Raw genomic sequence first — 27,591 nt, 5'->3', positions numbered from 1 at the left:
GGATTGGAAGAACGAAAGCAGCGAGCCATGCTTGGAGGAAAAGAGCCTTTGAAGCAGATTTGAATGATAATTGTTCGTGAAACGGGGGTATTTTGCGGGTGTGCTCGGGTTAAATACATGGGTGGCCCTTTGGTCATAACATTGTTCAATCTGTACACTAAACAAACATTTTTAAAATTGGATTGTGAAATATTAGATACATGCAACAAAAGCAGTACTTAACAGACAAGAAAAACCTTCAGATGCTGGAATCCAAAGTAGATAACCTGGAGGCTGGAAGAACACAGAGCCAGGCAGCATCAGGAGGTGGAAAACTCAACAAAACATCACTTGCAGAATCAGAAGAGGCCCCACAAAATGTAGGTTAACTAAACTCTATACATTTTGTCAGGTCACGCAACATCAGGTTATATTCCAACACCTACCCTCCACTTCCCATAAAGACTGCTCCCTCCGCAAGTACCTCGTCGGGTCCACCCCCCCCCCCCCCCCCCCCCCCCAACCCATCCTCCCCTTCTTGTCCTGGCACCTCCTGCTGCCACTACAGGAATTGCAAAACCTGTGCCCAAGCCTCCCAACCTTCTCCCTCCCCCCCCATCCTAGGCCACAAAGGAACTGTCCACATCCATCAAAGTTTCACCTGCACTTCCACACGTCATTTACTGTATCCATTGCTCCAGATGCGGTCTCTACATTGGGGAGACAGGACGCCTACGTACAGAACGCTTCAGAAAACATTGGGACACCCGCACCATTCAACCACACCGCCCATGGCCGAAAACTTCAACTCCCCTCCCACTCTGCCAAGGACATGCAGGTCCTGGGCCTCTTCCACCACCACTCCCTTACCACTGGACCCTCCACCCCATGGCATCAATGTGGATTTCACCAGTTTCCTCATTTCCCCTCCCTCCACCTTACCCCAGTTCCAAGCTTCCAGCTCAGAACTTTCCTCATGACCCGCCCCATCTGTCCATCTTCCTTCACACCTATCCGCTCCACCCTCCCCTCCAACCTATCACCTTTACCACATCTCCATCCATCTATTGCACTCTCAGCTACCTTCCCCCCAGCCCCATCCCTGTCCCATTTATCTCTCCACTCCTGAGGCTCTCAGCCTAATTCCTGATGAAGGGCTTTGCCTGAAATCTCGATTTTTCCTGCTGCTCGGATGCTGCCTAACCTGCTGAGTTTTTCCATCACCACACTCTTGACTCAAATCTTCAGCATCTGCAGTACTCACTTTTGCCTTATATTCCAATAGGTATGTTTGAAATCACACAAGCTTTCAGAGCACAGCCGCTTCATCAGGCGCAGGCTACCCCAGTCCAACACCAGCACCTCCACATCGTTGCTATATATTTTGAAAGTAGATTGAGCATGAACACTAACAGTAAAAAGTTATTTAGTTTGGAAGGGAGAACAAAAGAACAGAATATTCAGGGTGTGACAGGGTAAATGCAGAGAGAATGTTTCCCTTCTTGGGACAGTCTAGGGTTAGAGGGCATAGTCTCAGAATAAAGTGGCACCAGTTTGAGACTCAGACAAGGAGGAATTTTTTCCTTTAAAGAGTCTTTTGAGCTCCTTGCTACATAGAGCTGTGGGGATAGAGTCTTTGTACATATTTAATAGATAAAATAGATCCTTGATCAGTAAGGGAATCCAGAGTTACAGGGAAACAGCATAAAAGTGGACGAGGTATGTCAGTTAAAAATCACACAACACCAGGTTATAGTCCAACAGGTTTATTTGGAAGCACTAGCTTTTGGAGTGCTGCTCCTTCATCAGGTGGTTGTGGCCATTTCCTATTGAATGGTGAAGGAGCCAAAATTTATATTCCGATTTCTATTAAGAACATTCTGTTCCTTTTTCTTGTGGTCTTAAGAGTTGTCCAAGTTAATATAGAGATGGCTAGAAGTAATTTTATGAAGAAGAACAATATGTCACAAAGAAACTCAAGCTTGTAGCAAGGAAAAAAAAACTTATGCTGTATTTTATCCACTTTCCTGTATGCCTCAGATATCTGAACATAAAATTAAGACTTGTGGAAGAAGATTGGCACCTATGAAATCTGAACACTAAAACAGTTTTTTGTCTCTAAAAATGTACATCCATAGCTAGCCCATAAGACAAATTAAGACGTATTTGAAATTGCAAGAAAGGGATAAATTTTATTTTAAAGTGATATTCAAAACAAAATTCATTATTTTATTCAATTGCTTATAACTGCAAAGATGGATCCATTCTAATAACAAAGTGGAGGTCAGCAAAAAGAGGGATTGATCTAGGTGATGATGAATTTTGTAGATGAGCTGCAATGCAAGTGTGAGGATGGTACAAGACAGACGAGTCTGGCATGCCATGATAACAGAAGTACAGGGGTACCTTCAACCCTCCTGTGCTTCACACTCTGTCCTGATGGCTACAGCCTAGAATCCCTGCTGCATCTGGAAATGACATTCGCGACAGAATTGCTGCTGATCATAACATCTTATCCAATTTTAAATTTCAGCCTAGAATTGTTTTTTTTAAGATTGTTGGGATGTTTCAAAAACTTGATAAAAGTTAACTAATTCACATAGTATTAATAGAATCTGTGAACATAACTGTTACTACTCAATAGATGATTTATTATATGTGTAGAGTTAATACGAATAGGAACTTAGGAAAAATATTTGTTCAGTAAGATAGAAGTTGCTTTGTACATAAATGTGCACCATCAATACCAATAAGATCTTTGACTATAACAGCCCAGATCTTCTGGTTAGATTGAAAACCCTACTTCTTCAGTTCCAATTACTGGCAAGATTAGATAGGTGGAGTGAGATGTAAGGGGTGCAGTTGGGGCTCGGGTCTAATTTATCTTGAAGTGGGGAAGGCTTGGTGTCCATGGGGCATAGAAATAGGGGATTCATTAGTGATTTATGGGTTTCAATTTAATAGCAATCCAGCAATTGGAACAGATTTTAGTTCCTCTAACTTATTCTGGGTAATTAAGGTAGAAACCCTCCAAACGGTTTGGATTGAGATGGGACTTTTCAGAGGTTTCCAAACAGTAGGCAATTGCCTGTCAGAAATTTCAAATTTTGGTGCAGTACCTAAGGAGTCAGATGTATTGGAAATTCCATATGGTCCTTCAGGGCAAATCCAGTCCATGCTGCTGCTATGACTGTCTTCCCTGTGGAGAAAGTGAGGACTGCTGATGCTGGAGTACCAGAGTTGAAAAATGTGGTGCTGGAAAAACACAGCAGGCCAGGCAGCATCCGAGGAGCAGGAGAATCGACATTTTGGGCTGTGCCCGAAACGTCGATTCTCCTGCTCCTCGGATGCTGCCTGGCCTGCTGTGTTTTTCCAGCACCACATTTTTCAACTCTGTCTTCCCTGTGGGCCAACATCTGCTCAATCACTGAACAAGGATCCTTTGCACATACATGTGTAGATATACAATAATTCATATAATTTTAATAGAAACTTTAAACAGAACACTTATAATATTAAACATCGATGAAGTTAATTTATACATTGCCTGCAAAGGTAGAATTTCTCTCATGATCCCCTTTGTGCTCTTGATGCCACTCCTCGATTTTATGTTATATTCAAAACATTCCATGCCACAACAGCCAATCAGCAAATGTTTATTATTTACAGGAAGTGACTTGAAATAACAACCCAATCATTGCACTGAAAAGGTCTCCCATTGAAACTTATTTTTAAAATAAATACAATATCAAGTACCGGATGTTTTACCACAAATATTGGCATTAACCATTTTACACTTCTTTTGTTTTTAAAAATGGAAATGTGATAAAGTCTATCTTTTTTTACATTGCTTCTTCATATTTTGGGCATTTAAACTTACTTAGTATGTCTTTCAGAAACATAATAAGGGAAAGTTGAGTTATACAAATGCCAGGAATCAAAATGTAAAAAGGAACAAAAATAGAGTGGTTGTCATTTTTACAGAGATCAGTGTGCAGCAAAGCACATTGTAACATCTGTCGGCAGTGCGCCACAGGGCAATTGCACAGCCATCATGTACCAGGAAGCAGGAGAAGAGAATCTCATAAATTTCGGTCCTTAGACTGAAAATGATAGTTTTTGTAAACTCCTTTTACAGGGCGTTACGCGATTCTTCAGAACCTGAATGCCATCAGCCTTTGAATGTGAAAGAAGTATTTCAACTAACCATGCAATCTGAAAAAGCATCATGCCAATCATAGCAGAAAGGAATACATGTGTAATATGTGTGGGTCAGTCTTCAACTGATTATAAGTCTTGGAGAAGGACAACGCAACCCCAATATGGAGAAACCATGGAAATGTGAATATTGTGGGAAGAGATTCAGTTACCCATCCCAGATAGAAAATCATCGACGCAGTCACACTGGGGAGAGACCATTCAGCTGCTTGGCTTGTGGGGAAGAATTTACACAGAGATCCAGCCTTTTGACACACCAACGAATTCACACTGGAGAGAGACCATTTACCTGTTGCGACTGTGGGAAAGGTTTTACTCAATCAGCCAGCCTTCGGAGACACCAGCGAGTTCATACTGGTAAAACTCCATATACCTGTTCTGTATGTGGAAAGGGATTCACCCAGTCAGCCAACTTTCAGAGACACCGGCGAATTCACACTGGAGAGAAGCCTTTCACCTGCTCAGCATGTGGCAAAGGCTTCATTCAGTCATCTGAGCTTCTGACACACCAGCAAGTTCACACAGAGGAGAGACCTTTTCATTGCTCTGAATGTCAGAAGTGCTTTAAAAGTATAAAGCAACTTCTGGCCCATCAGCGCACTCACACTGGGGAGAGGCCATTCACTTGCTCAGTCTGTGGGAAGGGATTCACTCGTTCATCCACCTTGCTGACACACCAGCAGGTTCACACTGGGGAGAAGACATTTATCTGCTCTGAGTGTGGAAAGGGATGCATTACTTCATCCCACCTACTGATACATCAGCGAGTTCACAGTGGGGAGAGGCCATTCACTTGTTTAGCCTGTGGGAAGGGATTCATTCAGTCATCACATCTGCAGAAACACCAGAGACTTCACAAGTAATTGCAGGACATGAACTCCACTGTTACTGCTGCTGCTAATCACATCCAGATCTGTTTTAATAAGAGTTTCTCAATAACCCTTATAAATTAAATATTAAGTTAAATATAACTGTGGTTAATGCATACCAAAATTTGTAATGTTTGACTGTTTGTGCATGGTCTTTTTTGTTATGTTAAACAAAATCAGTTAATTGACGTTTCGCAAATCTTCAATTGGCTCTTCTCCCTCACATTGTGAACTCAGTTCCTATTCAGTGCTGGAAGGGAGAAGATTCTGTTTATTTTCTGAAGGAATTATGCTTTGAAAATTTTATGGATCTACTTTTACCATTGGAGTAATTCTTTTTCTCAACACAAAGTTCTTACTTCATGCTGTTTGGAGGAAAGAGCAATATTTGTGAAACATCTAAGCTAGGACAAATGTTCGGCACAACATCGTGGGCCGAAGGGCCTGTTCTGTGCTGTATTGTTCTATCACTGTCATTGTTAGGTTTGATCAAAGATTTGGTGTATGCTCAGTAGTGAGGATCTTCAGTGGAAATATAATTGACAAGGGATCCACAACCAAAGATTGTTCCAGCTACCTCAAATACATGGTATGGTTTTTCGATGGGAGACAACTCTGAGCTGTCTGTTACAGGCAAGACTTGCCATTGCATGGAAGTAACAGAAACAGATGTGCTGAGGCTGCAATGTAATCTTAGGGACTGGGTCTGATGAGGAAGATGGGGGGCTATGAAAGAAGGATCGTAAATTTTGTCAAAGGGACAACAGAAGTAACCATGTCGTGGAAATAACTTCTGGAGCATGTGGGATAATTGCAGAGATTTTGACACTATTGGACTCTGGCTTAATTGAGGTAAAAACCATATTGCTGCTGACAAGTAGTATCAAGTGGACATGAAACTTGAAATGTGCGGGTTATGTTTGGTTCAGCAGCTCAGTTTTATAAGCATTACTTTGAATTAATGAAGCATAACATTTGCTGTTTCAATTTTCTGCCTATCAGTGTTGAGAGAATGTCTCTAAATCTTCTCCACTGGCTACTGAAAATAAAAAAATGGACTGGAAGATTTGTTTTTCCTCCTGCCTGCAAGTTCCAGTAAAGCACAATATGGCAAAGAAATACCTGTCGAGTTATATGTGCATGCACTATATATGGAGGAAACTATGAAAATTGAAATAATGACATGTTGTGACTGTGTACAGAATGAAACTTTCATATCGAAGCAGATATAACAGAAGTGATACTGTCTTGAATGAATGAAAGAACTCACGCTATCAATTCAAGCATTCATATTGTGAAGTCAGAAACTAACTATTGATTCTGTAATTGCCTGTACTGATAACAGTTAAGAAGTATAATGGCTGCTGCTTCCTTGGGTTTCAGAAGCATGCTTAGATTGTTATAATTATAAAAAAAAGTACACAAATCAAGGACCAACCAACGTCAGTGAACAAGGGAACAGGTAAATTTGGCGATGCTACCTCCAAACAAGAAGGAAGGTACTGAGGAAGAGCTGTGGAACCATGTCAGATAAAAAGAAAATGCACATATGAACTTGCTTCCAAAGAAGTGCCCAACAAAAGCTTCACATAACTTGAGTCAATGTGTGTCAGTCAAAGAGAATTTGGGGAAACATCATTCATCCTACTGGAAAAATGCTGTTAGGTGTGAAGTAGAAGTTTGTCAAAAATAAATTGCTCAAATTAGAATGAAAAAAATTACAGAAATGTAATGCATGTTGGAGCAGAAAGATCATGATGCAGAATGTAAGTGATTTTATGATATCAAAGATATTTCACAAAGTTACGTTCAAGTTTTCTATGAATAATTCTTAGTTGTGCAAAGTATCTTTGTTATATAACACTATGGATACTATAATACTTCATGCTCAAAGTTCCCATTAGTATTAGTTATGCGCATGTATGCATGAAGCATTTTTGAATAATATAGTAAAAGTCAATTTAAAAATTCTAATTTTACAACATTGAAAAATTACAATAAGTTTGAAAAAATTCCAAAAATTTAAAATTGAAATTTAATGGAGCGAATCTTCCAGTCAGCAACCATGCTTATGTGATTCTTGCTGACAGCAAGAAAAGACAATTATGAATTACAAACTTTTTTTGGTAACTGCAGTTGTAATCCAGTCCTGGGTGCAGCAGGGATCACAGAATTTAGGTGCCAGGACAGAAGAATGTGGAGTGCAGAAGAGGTGAGGTCACATCCCTTTTCCCTTTCCCACAGCAACTGTGTGTACTATTCAATGATATATGCCACAAAAACAAGTGAGAAATTTAAGGATGCAAGTGTGTAAGTTTGGGGTGGGGGAGGCAAGAGTGGGTAGTCAGGTTGGAATGGTAATTAGGGATGGGGACATTTGATAAATGGAAGTGGTGTGAGCTCTGTTATTAATGACCAATCTATGCCAGGACTTTCCAGTGAATTATTTGAGTAAATATTCATGTTGGTAGTACTTAACAGAACCAAAACATCCAGTACAAATTAAATATTGGGGAAATTTTCATTGGGACCATAAAGCTATGTTTATTTGTTATGAACCAGAACAGATCCCCTCAAAACATTTCGAGAAAGTAGCCCAGAACCTAACTTTGTTAGTTGTTTTAAGCAGGTGTAATGTGAGGAAGGATGCAGCTGGTCAAACCATTTAGTTTTAAACAAAACAGGATTTATTTATAGGATTACCAGATGAAACACAAATAAAATAGAACAGAATACAAAATATCTTAAATTATCCGAAACGCAACAGACTATCCCAACTTAGTGACGCTGTTCCCAATACTTGCAACAATGCACATAAACACCTCTTGGCACAAAAGGCAAAATCAAATGCAGGGTTTCAAGGAGAGAAGTCAGGGAGAAGGTGGGTCAGCATGGACCTGCTTCTCTTGGGTCCAGCAGCTTCACAACTGACTGACTGCCAAAAACAAATCAAACCTGAGAATAGCTGAGCAGAGAGAACTGGCCAGTCCCCTTTCATTGTACAAGTGTTTTTTTTTAAATCATGAAAGCCTTTTGCCTGAGGGAGTATCTGTTAGCTGTAATCAAATTGGCCCTAAAACTCATCCAAGCCAGACTTTTCGGAATCACTGCTTTTATTAACTCTCTGAAAAAAAACAAGGACAACAGAACCTTGTTAAAGGAGCAACATCGTCACACAATCTTCTCAGGTGGTTAGTGCATATGCCACCTTAGGGCTACCATCAGATTCAGATGTACAACAGCATATGTACATCTTAAAGTACATTCCTGTTGGTATCTGCAGATGAGGCCTTTTAAGTTACCATGCCTTCCAGGAATTTGCAAATCCCAGCATCTCTACTAAACTATTACAGATGTCATTACTCTAACTATTTCATATATTTTGGATTAAATTGACCTCAGTATCTCATATAAGTTGCCCCTGCACAACCCAAAACTTTAAGTCCAATGCCTACAAAAATCACCACTAATAACATGACCCCTTCCTGACTATTTCACCAACAGTTCAGATTCAGAGTCACTTCAGAAATTTCTTCCCAAAACAAATTTGCATATTTCATAGATTCTTTTCCCCTCCAACAGAACAATTTTCCTACAGATTAGTAAGAGACCATATCTTTTTTATCCAAACAGTAATTCTTACACGACTTACATGCCAAAGCACGTACAAACTGTCTTCATGTTGGTGCATGCATGAAATTCCTAATTAGTTGATCACTGCAATCTGACAGAATATCCATTAGGGCAACAAAGCTCCATTGAGCAACCATTTAGGGGGAGAAAAAGCACAGGTGATGTCAAGGGAACACCTCCTGATCAGAACAGCAGGTACAGAGGATCTTCCTGTACACATGAAGGTACATTGTTGAATCACAGTCAATGGGAAATCAATGCATTAACAAAAACTTTAACATTATTAGTTTCAATGAAACATGTTTGGAAAAGGTTACACTTTATTAAATAAGACATAACTGGGTTTTAATGGTGTATAACATTCCTAATTAAACAGCACCCCTGCCACAAAGTGAATTTTAATTTTGTAAAATTTCTCCCTCACTAAGAACGTTCCAATTTGTTTGAAAGTTTGATATTTTAGTTTCATCTTACTTTTAAGATAAATTTATTTTAATACTTTAAGTTTGAATTTATGGAGAATGGTAATTAGTGTTTCCAACATCCCTCATTTGCTTCAATGTGATAGGCTGCTTGCTCTGCTTGAAACACCAGAGTTTGCACCATATTTTAACTTCCATCTAGAAAGGGGCAATACACGTTATCAAGCGCTTGCTGGATCTTCGCAGGCAGTTTCAAGGACAGTGGTGATCATCCTTTCTTCACTGCTGACCAAATATCATTGCCCAGAATTTGCTGTCCAATTTTTGCTGCACCTTTGCAAGCTGCTATACATTGTTATCTCAGTGACAGATTTGCAATTCACATTCATGTAAATGATGGTTGTGTGGAGTATAAAGAAACCGACAGGAGAGCGGGTAGAGTTTAATACCTAGTGTAGGCTGCAAAGACCGAATTAAAAACCTGAAGGTTCTATGTTTACAACTATATGGGCTTTTCTCGGGAACAGGTCCAGGTTAATGGCCCCCATCGCAATCCAATTGTTTCAGGATGTGTTAGGGTCGGGTCATACTGCCAGGACACTGCACAGTCAGGTCAGGTAAGGTAAGGTTGGCTTGAGGCAAATCTTCAGGATATAGCTGCAAGGATTTCCACTGGCTGGCCTCTCCCAGCTCTCTGTGCCATCTTGACTTCATCCTTAACCTGTCGCTTCCGGAGGTTGGGCTGGCGAGCAACCCAGGACCAGGCTCAGCCTCTGGCCCAGGATATGCCTCCAACATCCATACACTGTTGGTTGTCACCACCACAAACTTCACCTCCTACTCAATCATGGTAACAATTGGTAATTACTGGAAGATGAGTGTTTACTAGTCCTCCCCGCCATCCTACAACAGAACAAGTCATCTTGGACTTACCTTGTCATTGGATCCAAACCTCACTCTGCCATGGTGTACAATGATCACCCCATGTTAAAAGAATCTATGTGCAGGTATCTTCTATCCCAACCCGTCTCTGCATGCTCACCATAAATCCACGCAAATTAATTTTAGAATCTTGAAGGTCAGGACCCTTGTGGACCAGAGCATCTCACCCATTTTCAGATTTTCGTCATTGAAGTTTTATTTTAGTTTTTCTTTGTGTCTTATCACTCTCTATTAATGCTATTTTTCTTTCCCTACAGTACTTTGAATAATCTATTATACTCTTCCTGGTTTAGACTCAGTAGGGAATCTTCAGTCTGTTTGGCATTTCTACCTTACAATTGCATCCTTATTTGAATGTTACATTGCAAGTGAAGGGATTGCAATGTTCTCTAATTACTGCAAATATCGTGGCATGAGAATGTGAAAAGTGTAATTTGCTGCCTACGCCATCCGTTCTGACCACAAAATCTGGGCTTGTAGCCAAATATATATCAGCATTTATGTATGTATTTATAATGTATGGGCATGCATATATTTGATGCTGATCTCTCCTATCTTTAGTAGTTTTCCTGACTATGTTTTATCCTGGGTGGTTATTTTGCGGTTATGAAAGTTTGGAATATACCTGATGACTTTTAGGCAGATGATTTTAGGAATCTATAGTGACTGACTTAATAATGTGCATCTATCTTTGGTAGAAAAGTGGCAACTTTTAAGTTAAGACGACATTAATTTAGATAAATGTGAGATGTTGCATTTTGGGAAAGCAAATCTTAGCAGGACTTATACACTGAATGGTAAGGTCCTAGGGAGTGGTGCTGAACGAAGAGACCTTGGAGTGTAGGTTCATAGCTCCTTCAAAGTAGAGTCGCAGGTAGTGAAGAAGGCGTTTGGAAGTTTTTCCTTTAATGGTCAGAGCATTGAATACAGGAGTTGAGAGGTCATGTTGCTGCTGTACAGGGCGATGGTTAGGCCACTTTTGGAATATCACGTGCAATTCTGGTCTCCTTCCTATCAGAAGAATGTTGTGAAACTTGAAATAGTTCAGAAAAGATTTACAAGGATGTTGCCAGGGTTGGAGAAGTTGAGCTAGAGGGAGAGGCTGAATAGGCTGGGATGTTTCCCTGGAGTTTTGGAGGCTGAGAGATGACCTTATAGAGGTTTATAAAATCATGAGGGGCATGGATAGGAGTATTAGACAAGGTTTTTTCCCTGGGATTGGAGAGTCCAGAACTCGAGGGCATAGGTTAGGATGAGAGGGGAAAAATATAAAAGGTACCTAAGGGACAGCGCATCATCCTCCGCCATTTCCGCCACTACAAACAGACCCCACCACCAGAGATATATTTCCCTTCTCCCCCCATCTGCTTTCCATAAAGATCATTCCCTCCGCAACTTTTGTCATGTCCATGTGCCCCACCAACCCACCTTCCTCTGCCATTGCAGGAATTGCAAAACCTGTGCCTACATCTCCTCACCCCACCACCATACAAGCCCCAAAGGAGCCTTCCACATCCATCAGAGTTTTATCTGCACCTCCACACATCATTTACCGTATCTGTTGCTCCCTACATAGTCTCCTGTACATTGGGGAGACAGGATGCCTGCTTGCAGAGCACTTCAGAGAGCGTCTCTGGGACACCCGCACCAACCAACCCCATGGCTGAACATTTCAACTCCCCCTCCCACTCTGCCAAGTATATGCAGGTCCTGGGCCTCCTCCATTGTCACACCCTAACCACCTGATGCCTGGAGGAGGAATGTCTAAACTTTCGTCTTGGGACCCTCCAACCCCAGGGCATCAATGTGGACCACCAGTTTCCTCATTTCTCTTCCCCCCACCTTATCCCAGTTCTAACCTTCCAACTCAGCATTGCCCTCATGACCTGTGCATCTTCCTTCCCACCTATCCGCTCCACCCTCCTTTTTGACCTATCACCATTACCCCACCTCCATCTACCTATCGTACTGTCAACTACCTTCCACCAGCCCCCCCCCCCAGCTCCACCTTCCTCCCATTTATCTCTCCACCCCCTTGACTCACGAGCCTCATTCCTGAGGAGGGGCTCTTGCCTGAAATGTCGATTCTCCAGCTTCTTGGATGATGCCTGACCTGCTGTGCTTTTCCAGTACCACACTCTCAACTCTGATCTGCAGTCCTCACTTTCTCCTAGCCAGCATTTATTGCCCATTCCAAATTATCCTCGAGAAGATGGTGGTGAGCCTTTTTCTTGAACCACTGCAGTCCTTGGGATGTAAGTACATGCACAGTTCTGTCAGGAAAGGACTTTCAGAATCTGAGAAAATTAGACAAAATAGATTTGAGTTAATTATGTACTAAATGCTATTCTTAATGCCCAATTTTGGACTTAGCAAAAAAAAAAGCAACTGTGATGGTGGTGCTGAATTGGAGATTCAGAGGCTTGGAACGCTCTTGTCAACTTCACACAGGATTCACTCCATGTTCATTGCAGTCTGTGATGCCACCTAGTGGACCCTGAAAAGTACAATACTGTTGGTGTAATGGTGGAGGGAGAATAAAGAAAGTTGTATTGTGAGGCCACAAGCATGAGATGAGTCATGCAGACAACTACCAAAAGGGTATAAAGAGGGGAGAGTGAGGTTTAGAAAACTATAGGGTAATTGTTGATGCATTTGGTGTTTTTTCATATGCGTATATCTCAAACCGCAGGAAAAACATTACCAGTGGTGCCTTAATAGGATTCTCCAAATGTGGTGACAAAAAAAAGGTCCAACAGCAGAACATCTACATACTCCTGACACAAGACTCCAAAAACAACTCCTTTACCCAAGAGTTCAATCGTGGCAGGAGATTCACAGGAGGATGGGGGAAATGCTTTAGCAATGTCACAAACCATCTCTGAAGAAGTCAAACATGTGAGTCTCTGACTTGTAACTGACTGAAAGAATAGTTCATTTAAGAAAGCAGCAAACATTGCAGGATTTCATGCAGAGATGGACTGTAGGCATTGGAGAGAACACGCAAACCTCCAAACAATTTAACTACTTGATCCTTAAAGTACCACCTACCTCACGTGAAAGAGTGTGCAGTTCACATAGCAGATTTGTCAGCCAACTTAGAACTCACTGAACTGGTTGTAACAATAGACAATAGGTGCAGGAATAGGCCGTTCTGCCCTTCGAGCCAGCATCACCATTCATTATGATCATGGCTGATCATCCTCAATCAGTATCCTGTTCCTGCCTTATCCCCATAACCCTTGATTCCACTATCCTTAAGAGCTCTATCCAACTCTTTCTTGAAAGTATCCGGAGACTTGGCCTCCACAGCCTTCTGGGGAAGAGCATTCCATACACCCACCACTCTCTGGGTGAAGAAGTTTCTCCTCAACTCTGTTCTAAGTGGCCTACCCCTTATTTTTAAACTGTGTCCTCTGGTTTGGGACTCATCCATCAGCGGAAACATGCTTCCTGCCTCCAGAGTGTCCAATCCTTTAATAATTGTATACGTCTCAATCAGATCCCCTCTCAGCCTTCTAAACTCAAGCGTATATGAGCCCAGTCGCTCCAATCTTTCAGCGTAAGATAGTCACGTTCAAATGGAGGGTCTGCTTAAGAAAAAGGATACGAGTGTTGTTTCACTTCCATTACGTTGTTGAATTAAAACAAAATAAGAAAAAGAAAGTATTTAAAATAAATCAGACTGCGCCATGTAAAGAGATCAATGTTTTTTGTTTTTGAGGAGGCATATTCTCAGATCCCCCAAAAAATGTTTGCATAAAGGAAGGTCATGGAGTAAATGGTAATTTCACAGGACTAGTAATCAAGAACTCCGGTCTAATGTCCTGAGGACGTGGGGTTGAATCCTACAAGACAGGTGGTGAAATTTCAATAAAAGCTAGGCTAATAGCAAACTTGTAGCTACTGTTGATTGCTATTAAAAACCCATCTAGTTCACTTATGTCCTTTTTTATTGCAGAAATATACTTTATTCATAAAAATTATGTATATACACAGGTACCATAGCAGTTCTGTTACAGTCTTTGCATATAAGAAAAAACAAAATGGAATTTGACATTCTCTGCAATTGCAAAACCAAAGGCATTTCCTACTCAATCTAGACACTTTTTACATACATTTTGAGGCCAAGTGAGGTTCTGATAACTGAACAGATCATCATTGTACTTTGGCAGAAAGATCTTAGACAATGGATGGGAAATCTGCCACTCTTATCAGGTCTCGCTTACATGTGACTCCAGAGCTACGGCTACGTGGTTGAATTTTAACACTCTGGATATTTAGAAGTGCGATGAATGTAGGTCCAATAAGTTGTGTCTGTAACTCATTAACAAATAATAAAAATGGATAAAGTGCATATTTGGAAATCTACATGCATCTTTTCTAAACATTGTGATGGGAATCCATGAATATCATGAAGATTTAACTTAATTTGTTCAAATTGTGATTCATAATTTTATGATTTATTAACATCTTAATTTTAAACAAAGCTTAAGAAAGGGACCAACAGCTGTGTTAACGAATTTATGGTACAGACTTCACTGAAAGCTGCCCACAGATGTTTTCAGGCTTTTGAGAAGAGACCTGTTGTTCAGTGTCTGATTCAATGACCTATACATGGTTGGTAACAGCAAAACTTCAAATTGATTAAAGAATCCTCACTTTTTTAAAAGTAGAGAAGATTTGCTAAACGTTTAGGCATCAATCCCATTTGTAGCAGCAGAGGGTCTCTAGGCATGACCTGATAAGAAACACCTAATTAACAACCTGCCTCCAGGATCACTATTCTAATCTGGCTGAAGAGGCAGGAATCACCAGCTAAAAGTTAAGGTGGCTGGCAATGTTCATTGTGGCAGTGGTGAGTGTTGCTGAATAGGGAGCAAGTAGACCATGACCATTAATTTTAATGATTAATTCAATGATAAAAGAAATATGGAACTGATGCCATCTGAAGACTTCTGTTTAACCTAAGTTCTCTCCTGGACAGTAGACACAATGAGAGAATATTACAATGTCAGGCCAGTGCCCACAATGATCCAAGTCTTGTTTTCACCATGTAAAGATTGGATCAGCTGTAACTGTCAGAGCACTGGGAAATTCCACTGTACTCTTACCTATTGTAAGCTGCTGGTAGATGGAAGCTTCAAGGGTCCTGTTTGTCTTTGAAAACACTAGATTATCTGGTGATAAGGCTTCAGTTGCATTCTCTCCATTGCTGGATAGGTTCCTGACATTGCAGTCAGTCCATTTCCATGGAAAGCAATCAAAGGCAAGACCACATTTGCAAAGGAGATTGACGAATTCTCTTCAGATTTTTGTTGGTCACTAATTCTCTGCACACTTTCAAAAGAACAGGAAAATTCCCTCAGTCAGATGTGAGTTAGGCTGAAATCATGTTCAGAAAGTGAAAAAGAAATTGAAAAGTCAAGATGATGTGTTGAGCATGTAATTAAAAGGCAAGTATCCCAACTTAATGACTTTATGTAGATTTCAGTGCAGTCTCCAGTAAGGTAGACTCTGTGGAGGACCAGAACAAGGTGGATCAAAACTGCTTAATTTCTATGTGCAATGGATTGGAAGTTTCTGTCCAAATTATTCCATACACCATTATTTTCTTTGAAAAAAGCAGGCCTCTAGCTTTGCTGTATATGGGGCAAAGATCTCCAAATCAGACACGTATTAAGCCTGAAATTTTCCAGTTAAAAGCATGAGACACATATAAAACAGACAATACCAGTAAGAAAAACCGTGCAGATTTAAGTAAATGATGATCATAGGAATGGATCATGCTCATTAAAGCAGATAAATGCCCTATGTCACACATGCAAGTACTTAAGAGTGCCTCTGTGGTCTGATGTATGCTCTACCTGTCCTTTTTATTGGCATGCATTATGCATCATTCTTGGTTAAAAGGTAATTGAATTACGTTCTCTCCTAATACTGCTGAAGTGTCCGCTTCGCTATAGCCCAGACTTTCCTAAATTGGTTACCCGGTCTGTATAGACCTAACTAATCAGAGGTAGCGTGCACACGTGAATGCTGTAGTCGGCCTTAGTACTGGCATCTGAGGGAAGAATCAATAGTAATTCAATTGCCTGATTTGTTGTTCTGTAATGCTTGCTGGAAATGCATGTGTTGCTTTGAGTCCAAAGCCAAATCGTGTCTCTCTATATGTTGATCAGGTAGACCTAAGGGCCGAGTCCATGCTTGGCCTCACCCAATCTCCAAATACGGACTCTTAAAATCTTTTGCCAAAAATGAGGAACATTGCTATGCAATAATTCCTCACAGCTCAAGCAAAATTGACATACCACACAAACTGAACTATAAGGTGTTTAATAATCCTATGGATTTTTACTCTTTTTCGATAAAACACCCAACCCATATACAAATATTCTGGAACTGTATCCTTCTATTTGCTAGATATCTTAGTGAATGTAAAGATATGAAACACAGAAGTTATACCTACATCATCAGTCCAGAGTTTTTGCTGTATCTTTCAGTTGGCTCATGCTACTGGGATCAATAGACAATAGACAATAGGTGCAGGAGTAGGCCATTCAGCCCTTCGAGCCTGCACCGCCATTCAATATAATCATGGCTGATCATTCCTAATCAGTATCCTGTTCCTGCCTTATCTCCATAACCCTTGATTCCACTATCTTTGAGAGCTCTATCCAACTCCTTAAATGAATCCAGAGAGTGGGCCTCCGCTGCCCTCTGGGGCAGAGCATTCCACACAGTCACCACTCTCTGGGTGAAGAAGTTTCTCCTGAGCTCTGTCCTAAATGCTCTACCTCGTATTTTTAAGCTGTGTCCTCTGGTTCGGCACTCACCCATCAGTGGAAATAGGTTTCCTACTGCCAGTGTGTCCAATCCTTTCATAATCTTATACGTCTCAATCAGATCCCCTCTCAATCTTCAAGGGTATACAAGCCCAGTCGCTTCAGTCTTTCAGTGTAAGGTAATCCTGCCATTCCAGGAATTGACCTCGTGAACCTATGCTGCACTCCCTCAATAGCCAGAATGAATTTTCTCAAATTTGGAGACCAGAACTGCACACAGTACTCCAGGTGTGGTCTCACCAGGGCCCTGTACAGCTGCAGAAGCACCTCTTTGCTTCTATACTCAATTCCTTTTGTTATGAAGGCCAGCATGCTATTAGCCTTCTTCACTACCTGCTGTACCTGCATGCTTGCCTTCATTGACTGGTGTACAAGAACACCCAGATCTCTCTGTACTGCCCCTTTACATAAATTGATTCCATTGAGGTAGTAGTCTGCCTTCCTGTTCTTGCTACCAAAGTGGATAACCATACATTTATCCACATTAAACTGCATCTGCCATGCATCTGCCCACTCACCTAACTTGTCCAGGTCACCCTGTAATCTCCTAACATCCTCATCATACTGGCAGTAGGAAACATATTTCCACTGATGGGTGAGTGCCGAACCAGAGGACACAGCTTAAATAATTCCTGGAAGTCAGGTTCTTCTTCCACATCATTAATGCTCAGCACTGAAGTTGTAATTATGTTTTGCGAGTAAGATTAGCATAGCAGAACTACTAGATGTTTACATTTGCACACAATGGAAAATCAAGGCGGGCTTGTAGAATAATCAAGCCTCTTCGACAATTTGATATTCCAACATGCCCAGCACTGGAGTGATGCCATTGGAGAAGTGCAAACACTGTGTGCAATCAATCCCAAGTAAAAGGTGGCCTGTTTGTAGTAAGGCCACCTGTGCCACCAAGATGATGAATTTTTGACTGTGGGTGACTTCAAAAAAATACATCATCTACATTAATGTAAGGAGCATGGAGGAAGCTGTAAGTGCCTTTGCCAAAGACCCTTAAATTGTGAGCAGTCAGTAACCTCGAAGAAAGCTACCCAAAAGAAAGGAAATGACATCACTTGGTGCTTTTTGGAAACTTGGCTGATGGTGAGAAAGGTATTACCTGTGAGATATGTTTTGTATGCCTGGTCTGTCTGTGCTACTGCACGCTGCCCTTAAAGTGGGGATGGGGGATACAGACTATCATCCATGTCCTGCTGGAATGTGCCTTTGCAAAGGAAGTCTGGAGAAAGATGCAATGGCTTCGGTCGAGCTTCGTCTTGAGCAGCCTCCGTGACACAGGACTCTGTGCTCTATGGGCTGTTACCCGAGAAGCACCGAGACAAAGATCAACTGTGCCTGGAGGACCATCAACTTGGTGAAAGACGCTCTTTGGTCTACCCAAAACTTGTTGGTCTTCCAGAACAAGGAGTTGACCCTGACTAAATGTTGCAGTTCCAGGGTCCAGGACTATGTGCTGAGGGATGCAGTAAAGCTTGGGGCTGCCAAGGCAAAGAGGGGAAAAACCAATGTCTGAGGAAATACCATTATCTGAGGCCTTTCTGCCAAAGTCAAATGGGGCTCTGTTCAGTTATCAGGTGCCTCAGTTATACATAGATATAATATTATTCAAATAAAGATGCCTTAGGTTTGTTTATTGGATAGAATCAAACTCCAATGTTTGTTTGTTTTCTTCATGTACTACTGTACAGAACCAAGCTGCTTTAGTGACTTTGTATGTATATATATACTTTCATGAATAAAGTATATTGTTGAAATTTAAAAAAAACAAAAGCAAGGGGCTGACCTCAACCGAGTATTGCTGACTGGCACATTCCAAGTGGAGGGCTGTGTTGAGGGATGCACGAAAAGTTGGGGCAGCTGCCACCAAGGTGCAGTGGGGAAAGACCACCATCTAAGGCCTTTCTGCCAGAGTACAATGGGGGTTCTTTTAGTTATTGCATCCTCCTGATGCCTCAAATATATGTAAAAATATCCTTGTACAATTAAGAAATGACTGTCGGATAGAGCTAAACTCCAATGTTTTTTTCTTCATATGCTGCTATACAGAATTGAACTACTTTAGTGACAAAAATATAAGAATATTTTTACGGATAAAGTATATTTTTGAAATTTTAAAAAAACCCAAAAGGAGTTAGCAGACTCTGTGATATTGATTTCCCCTATTACTATGTCAATGCCATGCTGGCACTGTCCATGGAGAACATTTGACATCCAACAACAACAAAGACAAAGCAGCCAAACAAATTGAGGAATTTTTTGCAGAAAATCTGGAAGTTCTTGCTTTTTAATCAATTTACAGAGTGTATGAGAACAACTAGGTCAAGCACAGGTTAGGTTAGATATTAAAATATCATTAGCATTTATTTGTTTTAAGGTTATTTTTTAAATATGGAGTTTTTATAATGAAATATAAGGAATGGTATTCCATATTTCTAAGGTTGGATTTTCAGGGTCGGTGAGGTTGTTTATAAATAGAACATAGAACATTACAGCACAGTACAGGCTCTTTAGCCCTCACTGTTGCACTGACCTGTGGAACCAATCTGAAGCCCATCTATCCTACACTATTCCATTTTCATCCATATGCCTATCCAATGACCATATAAATGCCCTTAAAGTTGGTGAGTCTACTACTGTTGCAGGCAGTGTGTTCCACACCCCTATTACTCTATGTTCTATGTACTCGCTGAGTAAAGAAACTACCTTTGTCATCTGCCTTATATCTATCATCCCTCAATTTAAAGCTATGTCCCCTCATGCTAGCCATAGCCATCAAAGGAAAAAGACTCTCACTGTCCAGCCTATCTAACACTCTGGTTACCTTGTCAAGATTACTCAATCTTACATACATCAAGCCACCCTTCACTCCAGAGAAAACAAGTTCAGCCTAATCAACCTATCCTCAAAAAACAATCCTCAGATGACACTAAAATAGGTCGTATTGTGGAATGAGGAAGGCATTTGAACAAATACATGGGTAAGAAAGGTTTAGAAGGATATGGGCCCGAGTGCAAGGAAATGGGGTTAACCGCGGATGGACATTTTATTGGCATGGACCAGTTTTGGGCTGAAGGGCCTGTCTACGTGCTGTAGGACTCTATGACAAACCATTCATTCCAGATATCAATCTCGTAAACCTCCTCCGATTCACCTCCAATGCTTTTACATTCTTTCTTCCTCAAGTATCTTGATCAAATGGATCAATGGGCTGAAAAATTGCAGATGGAGTTCAATTTGGATAAATGCGAGGTATTGCATTTTGGTACAACTAACAAAGGTAGGATTTATGTAATTAACGGTAAGACCTTGGGTAGTGTTGTAGAACAGAGGGACCTAGAGGCTTAGATACAAAAGTCTTTGAAGTTTGTGTCACATATAGACAGGCTGGTTAAAAAGTTGTTTGGCAAACTTGCCTTCATTGCTCAGTCTTTTGAGTACAGGAGCTGGGAAATCATGTTGAGGTTGTACAGGTCATTGGTGAGGACTTTTCTGGAATACTGTGTCCAGTTAGAACATAGAACAGGCGCTTCAGCCCACGATGTTGTGCCGACCATTGATTCTCATGTAAGGTAAACCTAATGTATGAAACCTCAAATTTCTGTGACCATATGCATGTCCAGCAGTCTCTTAAATATCCCCAATGACCTTGCTTCCACAACTGCTGCTGGCAATGCATTCCAAGCTCTCTCAACTCTCTGCGTAAAGAACCCGCCTCTGACATCCCCTCTATACTTTCCGCCAAACAGCGTAAAACTATGACCCCTCGTGTTAACAATTTCTGCCTGGGAAAAAGTCTCTGGCTATCAACTCTATCTATGCCTCATTTTCTTGTACACCTCAATTAGGTCCCCTCTTTTCTTTTTTCCAATGAAAAAGTCTGATCTCAGTCAAAGTCTCTTCGTAAGATAAGCCCTCCATTCCAGGCCACATCCTGGTAAGCCTCCTTTGAATCCTCTCCAAACCATCCATATTTTTCCTATAATAGGGCGACCAGAACTGGACACAGTATTCCAAGTGCAGTCTAACCAAAGTTTTATAGAGCTGCAACAAGATCTCACGGCTCTTAAACTCAATCCCCCTGTAAATGAAAGCCAAAACACCATATGCTTTCTTAACAACCCTGTCCACTTGGCTGGCAATTTTAAGGGATCTATGTACCTGCACACCAAGATCCCGCTGTTCCTCCACAGTGCCAAGAATCCTGTCTTTAATCCTGTACTCAACTTTCAAGTTCGACCTTCCAAAATGCATCACTTCGCATTTATCCAGGTTGAACTCCATCTGCCACCTCTCAGCCCATCTCTGCATCCTGTCAATGTCACGCTGCAGCCTCCAACAGCCCTCTATATTGTCAACAACACCTTCCAACCTTTGTGTCGTCTGCAAACTTGCTAACCCATCCTTCAATCTCCTCATCTAAGTCATTAATAAAAATTACAAAGTGTAGAGGCCCAAGAACAGAGCCCTGTGGAACACCACTCACCACTGACTTCCAGGCAGAATATTTTCCTTCCACTACCACTCGCTGTCTTCTGTCAACCAGCCAATTCTGTATCCAGACAGCTAAATTTCCCTGTATCCCATTCCTCCTGACCTTCTGAACGAGCCTACCATGGGGAACCTTATGAAATGCCTTGGTGAAGTCCAGATACACCACATCCACCGCTCGACCCTCATCACCTTGTCTAGTCACATCCTCAAAGAACAGTTCTGGCCGCCCAGTTAAACAAAAGATATTGGGAGACGCTTCAGAAAAGATTCACCAGAATGTTGCCAGGTATGGAAGGTCTGAGTTATAAAGAAAGGCTGGATAGGCTTTGACCTTTTTCACTGGAGGGTAGGAGGTTAAGAGGCAACCTTATAGGAGTTTATAAAATAATGAAGGATATAGATAGAATTAATGGTATTTTTTTTTCCCTAGGATGTGGGATTTCAAGACAAGAGAGACACATTTTAAGATGAGAGGAGACAGATTTAAAAAGGACACGGGGGCAATGTCTTTTTTTAAAACATAGGGTGGTTCATGTGTGGAATGAACTTCCTGAAGATGTGGGTACAATTACAATGTTTAAAATACATTTGGATAAATACATGAATGGAAAATGTTTGGAGGAATATGGGCCAGGAGTAGGCAAGGTGGGACTAGTGTAGGATTATGTTCAGCATGGACTGATTAGACCAAAGGCTCTGTTTCCATGCTATATGACTCTACGGCTTCATAAAGACAACAAAACTGCAGTCTCATCAAAGCTCTGTCTAATGAAGTAGAATATCCTTATTTTTACATGCAATTACTGTTGCAATGTGCTATGGTATTCCATTAGCCTCCCTCATTACTTGCTGTAAATGCTTAGTAACTTTGTCACTCATTGGCTCATCAGAAACCTTAGTTACCATGTCTTCTCTCTCTTCAGATATCTAGATATTTCTAACCTCTTCAGAGAGGTTATGTCACACCCCTGGAGCAGGTGGGACTCGAACCCAGGCCTCCTGGCTCAGAAACAGGGGCTCTACTATGTTTCATTGATCCACAGTGCACATTACTCTTTCAAAGGACTTGAATAAATTGCTTAAAAACAATTCCCTTTCACGCAGTAGTGGTGACTCTTCCCTAAAACTTATGTTTTTCTAAGAAGTCAGCTCTTTATATGTTTGAATTAACAAGTGTTGCCCAAAACAGATGTCAAGCTAACTGGCCTTTAGTTTCCTGTTTTTTGCCTTTTTAAGTCGAGGATTTATATTTGCTACATACCAGTCTGATTGAACCTTTCCTGAATACAACCATTCCCTCATCCATCCTGTCCTTTTAAAACTTCAAGATAAAGATCAGAAAATGCAGACTGGTCAGCCTACAGCTCCATCAGTTCACTGAGTCTTATTTCCCTAGCGATTGCAATTTCATCAAATTTCCTTTCTCCCTTCTACTACCTGACTTATAGCAATTACCAGGATGTTCTTTGTCACCTCTATCATGACAACAGAAACAAATTATTTGCTCAATTCATCCACCATTTCATTCTTATTTACTAATAACTCCTTATTTTCACTCACCAGAGGATCAAACTCTATTTATTCTTACTTTTAAATCTGTGTAGACTTATCTAAACTCTCATGTTTTCAAATTTCTCCCTAGTTTCCTTTCAGCATCATACAGTCATACAGCATAGATGCTAGAATAGCTTTCTTCCGATTAATGCTTTCATCATTGTCAGACATTCTTAGTATTCCAACCAATCATCTGACCTGTCATTCATTTCTGTGCAATTGTATCCTATTTCCTTAAATTTAACGTTGCAACGAAGCTCTTTATCCACCATGATGGGTACTCCCCTTAGATTTTTTTCTTTATTTTAGGGATATACTTACTCCAAATGTCACTCCTTCTCTATTCCCTGGCTATTCTCTATTCCAGTTCAGTGCAGCTTGATTAGCTTTCATGCCCACATGGTTGGCCTTATTTAAGTTTAGAATACTAATCTTTAACTCTTTGCCTTGATGTGCCTTCATTTGGAGGTCACTAATTAATTCTGTTACATTACACAATATAAAGTCCAATATAATCTGCCCTCCAGTTGGTCCCAGAATGTGTTCCTCTAAAAAACAACTCTTGAAAACATTCTCTGGACTTGTTATCCATTGTTGGTCTGATATTCCCAGCTCAGGAGTCATTTCATGATGATTGCCATTTTTTAAATAAAAGTACCCAATTTTGTATACTTTCTGCTACTATTTAGTGGGGGGTGGGGGTTTGTTGCCACTTATTAGTGATTTTATTCTTCTACTATTCCTCACCTTTGCCCAAACAAATTCTACAACCTGATCTCCTGAACCAAGGACTGCACCAATTTAATCTTGGTTTAACAGTACTACCACAAAACCTTGACCTTGTTTCCTATTCTTCTCAAATATATGATATCCCTAAATCTTCAGGATCCAGTCCTTGTCTTTATGCTGCCATATCTATGAAATGCCTATCAGATCATAATTATTTATTTCAATATGCAATGAGCTTACTTGTATTGAATGCTGTGCATATAGATACAGAACCTTCGGTTTTGTTTTTACTTACTTGCAAGTTAGTAAAAGCCAAGAAAGTCTAGCTCTCAGTTTTGTAAGTATTTGTGTAAACTTCTCAATTCAGTGCAAAGAACTGGGATATATCAGTGAAGTCAAATTTTTTTTTAGAATTTGTGATTAGTATGCTTTCCTTTATTGGCCAGAACATGGAGTATAGGAATTGGGAGGTCATGTTGCGGCTGTACAGGATATTGGTTAGACTGCTTTTGGAATGCTATGTGCAATTCTGGTTTGCCTGCTTTCAGAAGAATGTTGTGAAACTTGAAAGGGTTTAGGAAAGATTTACAAGGATGTTGCCTATGTTGGAGGGTTTGAGCTATAGGGAAAGGCTGAACAGGCTGGGGCTCTCTCTCCTGGAGTGCCGGAGACTGAGGGGGTGACATTATACAGGTTGATAAAAACATGAGGGGCATGGATAGACATGGTCTTTTCACTGGGTTGGGGGAGTCCAGAACAAGAATGCATAAGTTTAGGGTGAGAGGGGCAAGATTTAAAAGAGACTTAAGGGGCAACTTTTTCACGGGAAAGAGTGATGCATGTATTGGGTGACCTGCTCGAGGAAGTGGTGGAGGCTGGTACAATTACAACTATTAAAAAGGCATCTGGATGAGTAAATGGGACTGGATTAATTTAGATTATTTGGTTGGCAAGGATGAGTTGGATTGAAGGGCTTGATTCTGTACTGTACATCTCTGTGACTCTATAAAGATGTAACATCTCTGAATTTCAGTTTATATAATAGTCAGGAAACGGAATAATACATGCGTGTGTTTTGGGATCTTTCAAATTCAAATCTACATTTAGATAGCTTTTTATTGTTTTTGTATTTGTGCACAGTAGATTTCTGCCTCATGTAATTACGTTTCAGTTAATGGTCACCAAATTAACTAAAACAAAAAAACTTATTAATCAAGATTTTGTTCTGGGATCTGACTTGTCAAGCAGTACCATCGGCTAGGATCATAACATATAATAATCCAGAGATTATTACCCTAGATGCCCTGTTCTTCAATTTGGTGTTTCTTTGCTAGTCATTTCCTTTCCTCAGTCTTTGGTACCAATATGATCTTCCACCTCCTACTCCCAAGTTCCTGTCCAAGCTTGAACGAATGTCAACCCTGGCACAAGGCAGTAAATGTTTCTTTTGCTTTTCTTCTTTGATCACATAGCTTCCTGTTCCAAAGTGTCACAGTCAGTTAGTTAGGCGATCCTGCAGCCATCAATCTCATCCAAACAAACAGAAATAACCTCAAACCTGTTGGATAATTGCAAAAAACTGAGGCTCCAGCACTCTTACCCTGAGTCCCCCTTCCTGCCATACTCTTAGTTACCCTTAACTTTGACCACATCAGAATACCCCACTTTATGAATGTGACCACATTCTAGGACAATCTATCCCTTCTTCCCTTATATGCCTCACAGCGCCAAGGACCTAAGTTCGATTTTACCCTTGGGTGATTGTCTGTGTGGAGTTTGCACATTCTCCCCATGTCTGCGTGCTCTAGTTTCCTCTTACAGTCCAAAGATGTGCAGTTTAGGTGATTTGTCCATTCTAAATTGCTTATAGTGTCCAGGGATTTGTAGGTAAGGTGGATTAGCCATGGGAAATGCAGGGTTACAAGGATAGAGTAGGTCTGAGTGGGATGCTCTTTCGAAAGTCGGTGAGTATTGATGGGTCAAATGGCCTGCTTCCACACTGTAGGGATTCTTATTGGTTGCAGTGATTGTAATTCAGCATCCAGCTCAAATTCGAAGGTGAAGCAGCTCGAGCTTTATTTACCTTACTTAGATTCATTTGTCCTGAATCACACTGGCCTCTAGGAGTTCCCGCAGATTGCAGGTGTGACACATCACCTATTCTGCTATTCTTAACGTGTTTTAATTAATTATGTATTTAATTATTTTCTATAATCCAGTAGTAGACTTTTGTGTCACAACAGAGTTGTGATGTTATATACAGACTGTAGTGCTGAAAATGAAGACCAACAGGAGATGGTAGAGCAGTTTACGAAAGAGAAACATGGATAAGGAAGGAAAATTAAAATAAGTGGTGGAACACAAAGTTGAAAATGCTTGGGCTCCAATGGTTACAATGAAGTGCATTCAAAAAAAGAGCAAAGGCTTGGACTATAATCTTCCAAATGTTAATGTTGATTTGGTAGTGATGTCAGAGGATTGGTCAGGGTTGACATAATGCCGTGAATGCAAAAAAAAGGAAATAAAGCAATAAAACAGGGAACTACAGAATAATTGGTCAAAACACTGATCCTGAATAAGCTTCTGACCACATAGATTCACAGGTCACCCAGAACAATGGGGGTTAATTAAGAACAGCTGGCTTGGATTTGTCAGTTTAAACCGGCACTTGAAAAGAATAACTGAGTTCTCCGAGGTGACAATACTAAAACCACATTTCAAAATAAAGTATTTCATTGGCTCCCAAGATAATGGAATGTATTGCTAAAGGAAAGGCAGTGGGCATGGCAGATAATAATAAATAATATCATACACAAATGAAAACTCAAAATTCAGATGAAAATCAACCATGGTGGCTTAGAACGCTTAAGATTTGTACTTTGTTCAACAAGCCCTAGCTTTAACATTTTTTTTGACTTAAATGAGAATAGAGCTTAAAATATCAAAGTTAAAGCAAAATTACTAGTCCTGTGCTAACTGCACCTGCAACAGCCTTACCGTGTGGAGACAGGACAAGCGTCTCCAACAGAAACTTTACTGTTTCTGTATTTAGCTACACACATGCAGAGACCAGAAGTTGTTATCGACAGTACATAATCTTGACTATTGACTTGATCATTGACTATTTTTCCCTAATTACAAAGGCAAATTCCAGGTCCACCATAATTGATTCTAATTTCCTTCTCAGCATTTAGCAACAAGGCTTTGCTTATTGTCACTGGATATGCTCTCTAAAAAATGAAGTATGTTCAGTAAATATCTTGCTTTTTTGAAATGATCTCTTCCTAAAACAATAAACAAAATTGTCTTTGACTCTAATGGCATGTTCATTTTATTTCAAAACAGATTTGGATCATTATCTTGAGAGATAACAGTAGTCAGAACAAGGGAAATGTGCACATGTGGATGTTCAGGTGCTGTTTACTTCCATCCCCTCTTACCTGCCCATTTATTGTTTCAATTTAACTTAAGTTCATTTAATGGCCTTGTTAATTATTAAACAAATAACTTTTAGGTCAGTTAGTATGCTGATAAAATGTATAAAAATGTACAAATAAAACAATGGTAATTTTAGGCCTGGCAAAGCATCAACACCAACCTCCTATGAAGTGGAGACCTGAGCCCATCTACCACTATGGGATGTTTGCAAGAAGAACCCAGGTGCCTCTTCATAGAATGCAAAGGCAAAACCACAGATTGAGATTCAAATGTTCTCTGTTATTAAATCTCCTAATCTCCTGTTTTTCAGCATGAGAGAAGGTGATCAACCACCTACGGGAATTGCTACAAGCAGCATGGAAAGGTGTTGGAGTGTGACAATTGGCTTCACTGCTCATGAGCTTGAGAGATAATAGCAGTCAGAACAAGGGAATGTGCATGTGTGGTTGTCATTGG

General features: G+C 40.5%; 2 protein-coding genes across 2 annotated transcripts in view; both read left to right on the top strand.

The window, feature by feature from the left end:
- The first annotated feature begins 222 nt into the window (after positions 1–222).
- Positions 223–27,569, top strand: LOC122539371 (uncharacterized). The gene is made up of 3 exons (XM_043674131.2): positions 223–359; positions 4,118–6,832; positions 27,446–27,569. The coding sequence occupies exon 2, from the start codon at positions 4,302–4,304 to the stop codon at positions 5,058–5,060; it is 759 nt and encodes a 252-aa protein (XP_043530066.1). The 5' UTR covers positions 223–359; positions 4,118–4,301; the 3' UTR covers positions 5,061–6,832; positions 27,446–27,569.
- LOC122539369 (alpha-1,3-mannosyl-glycoprotein 4-beta-N-acetylglucosaminyltransferase B-like) overlaps positions 27,462–27,591 on the top strand; it is a 251,205-nt gene continuing 251,075 nt past the window's right edge. Inside the window, exon 1 of the mRNA XM_043674130.2 lies at positions 27,462–27,591. The gene's annotated coding sequence lies outside the window, so the exon portion shown is untranslated.

Source organism: Chiloscyllium plagiosum, unplaced genomic scaffold (genome assembly GCF_037043375.1).
Source record: "Chiloscyllium plagiosum isolate Xiang-an unplaced genomic scaffold, Cpla_swu_hap1 HiC_scaffold_36, whole genome shotgun sequence".
Lineage (NCBI taxonomy): Eukaryota > Metazoa > Chordata > Chondrichthyes > Orectolobiformes > Hemiscylliidae > Chiloscyllium > Chiloscyllium plagiosum.
The sequence above is the reverse complement of the archived record's forward strand: the minus strand, read 5'-3'. Positions and strand labels throughout refer to the sequence as shown.

Bases quoted from the DNA above. Each gene is read 5' to 3' on its own strand.
- LOC122539371 (XM_043674131.2), top strand. From the start codon at position 4,302: ATGGAGAAACCATGGAAATGTGAATATTGTGGGAAGAGATTCAGTTAC.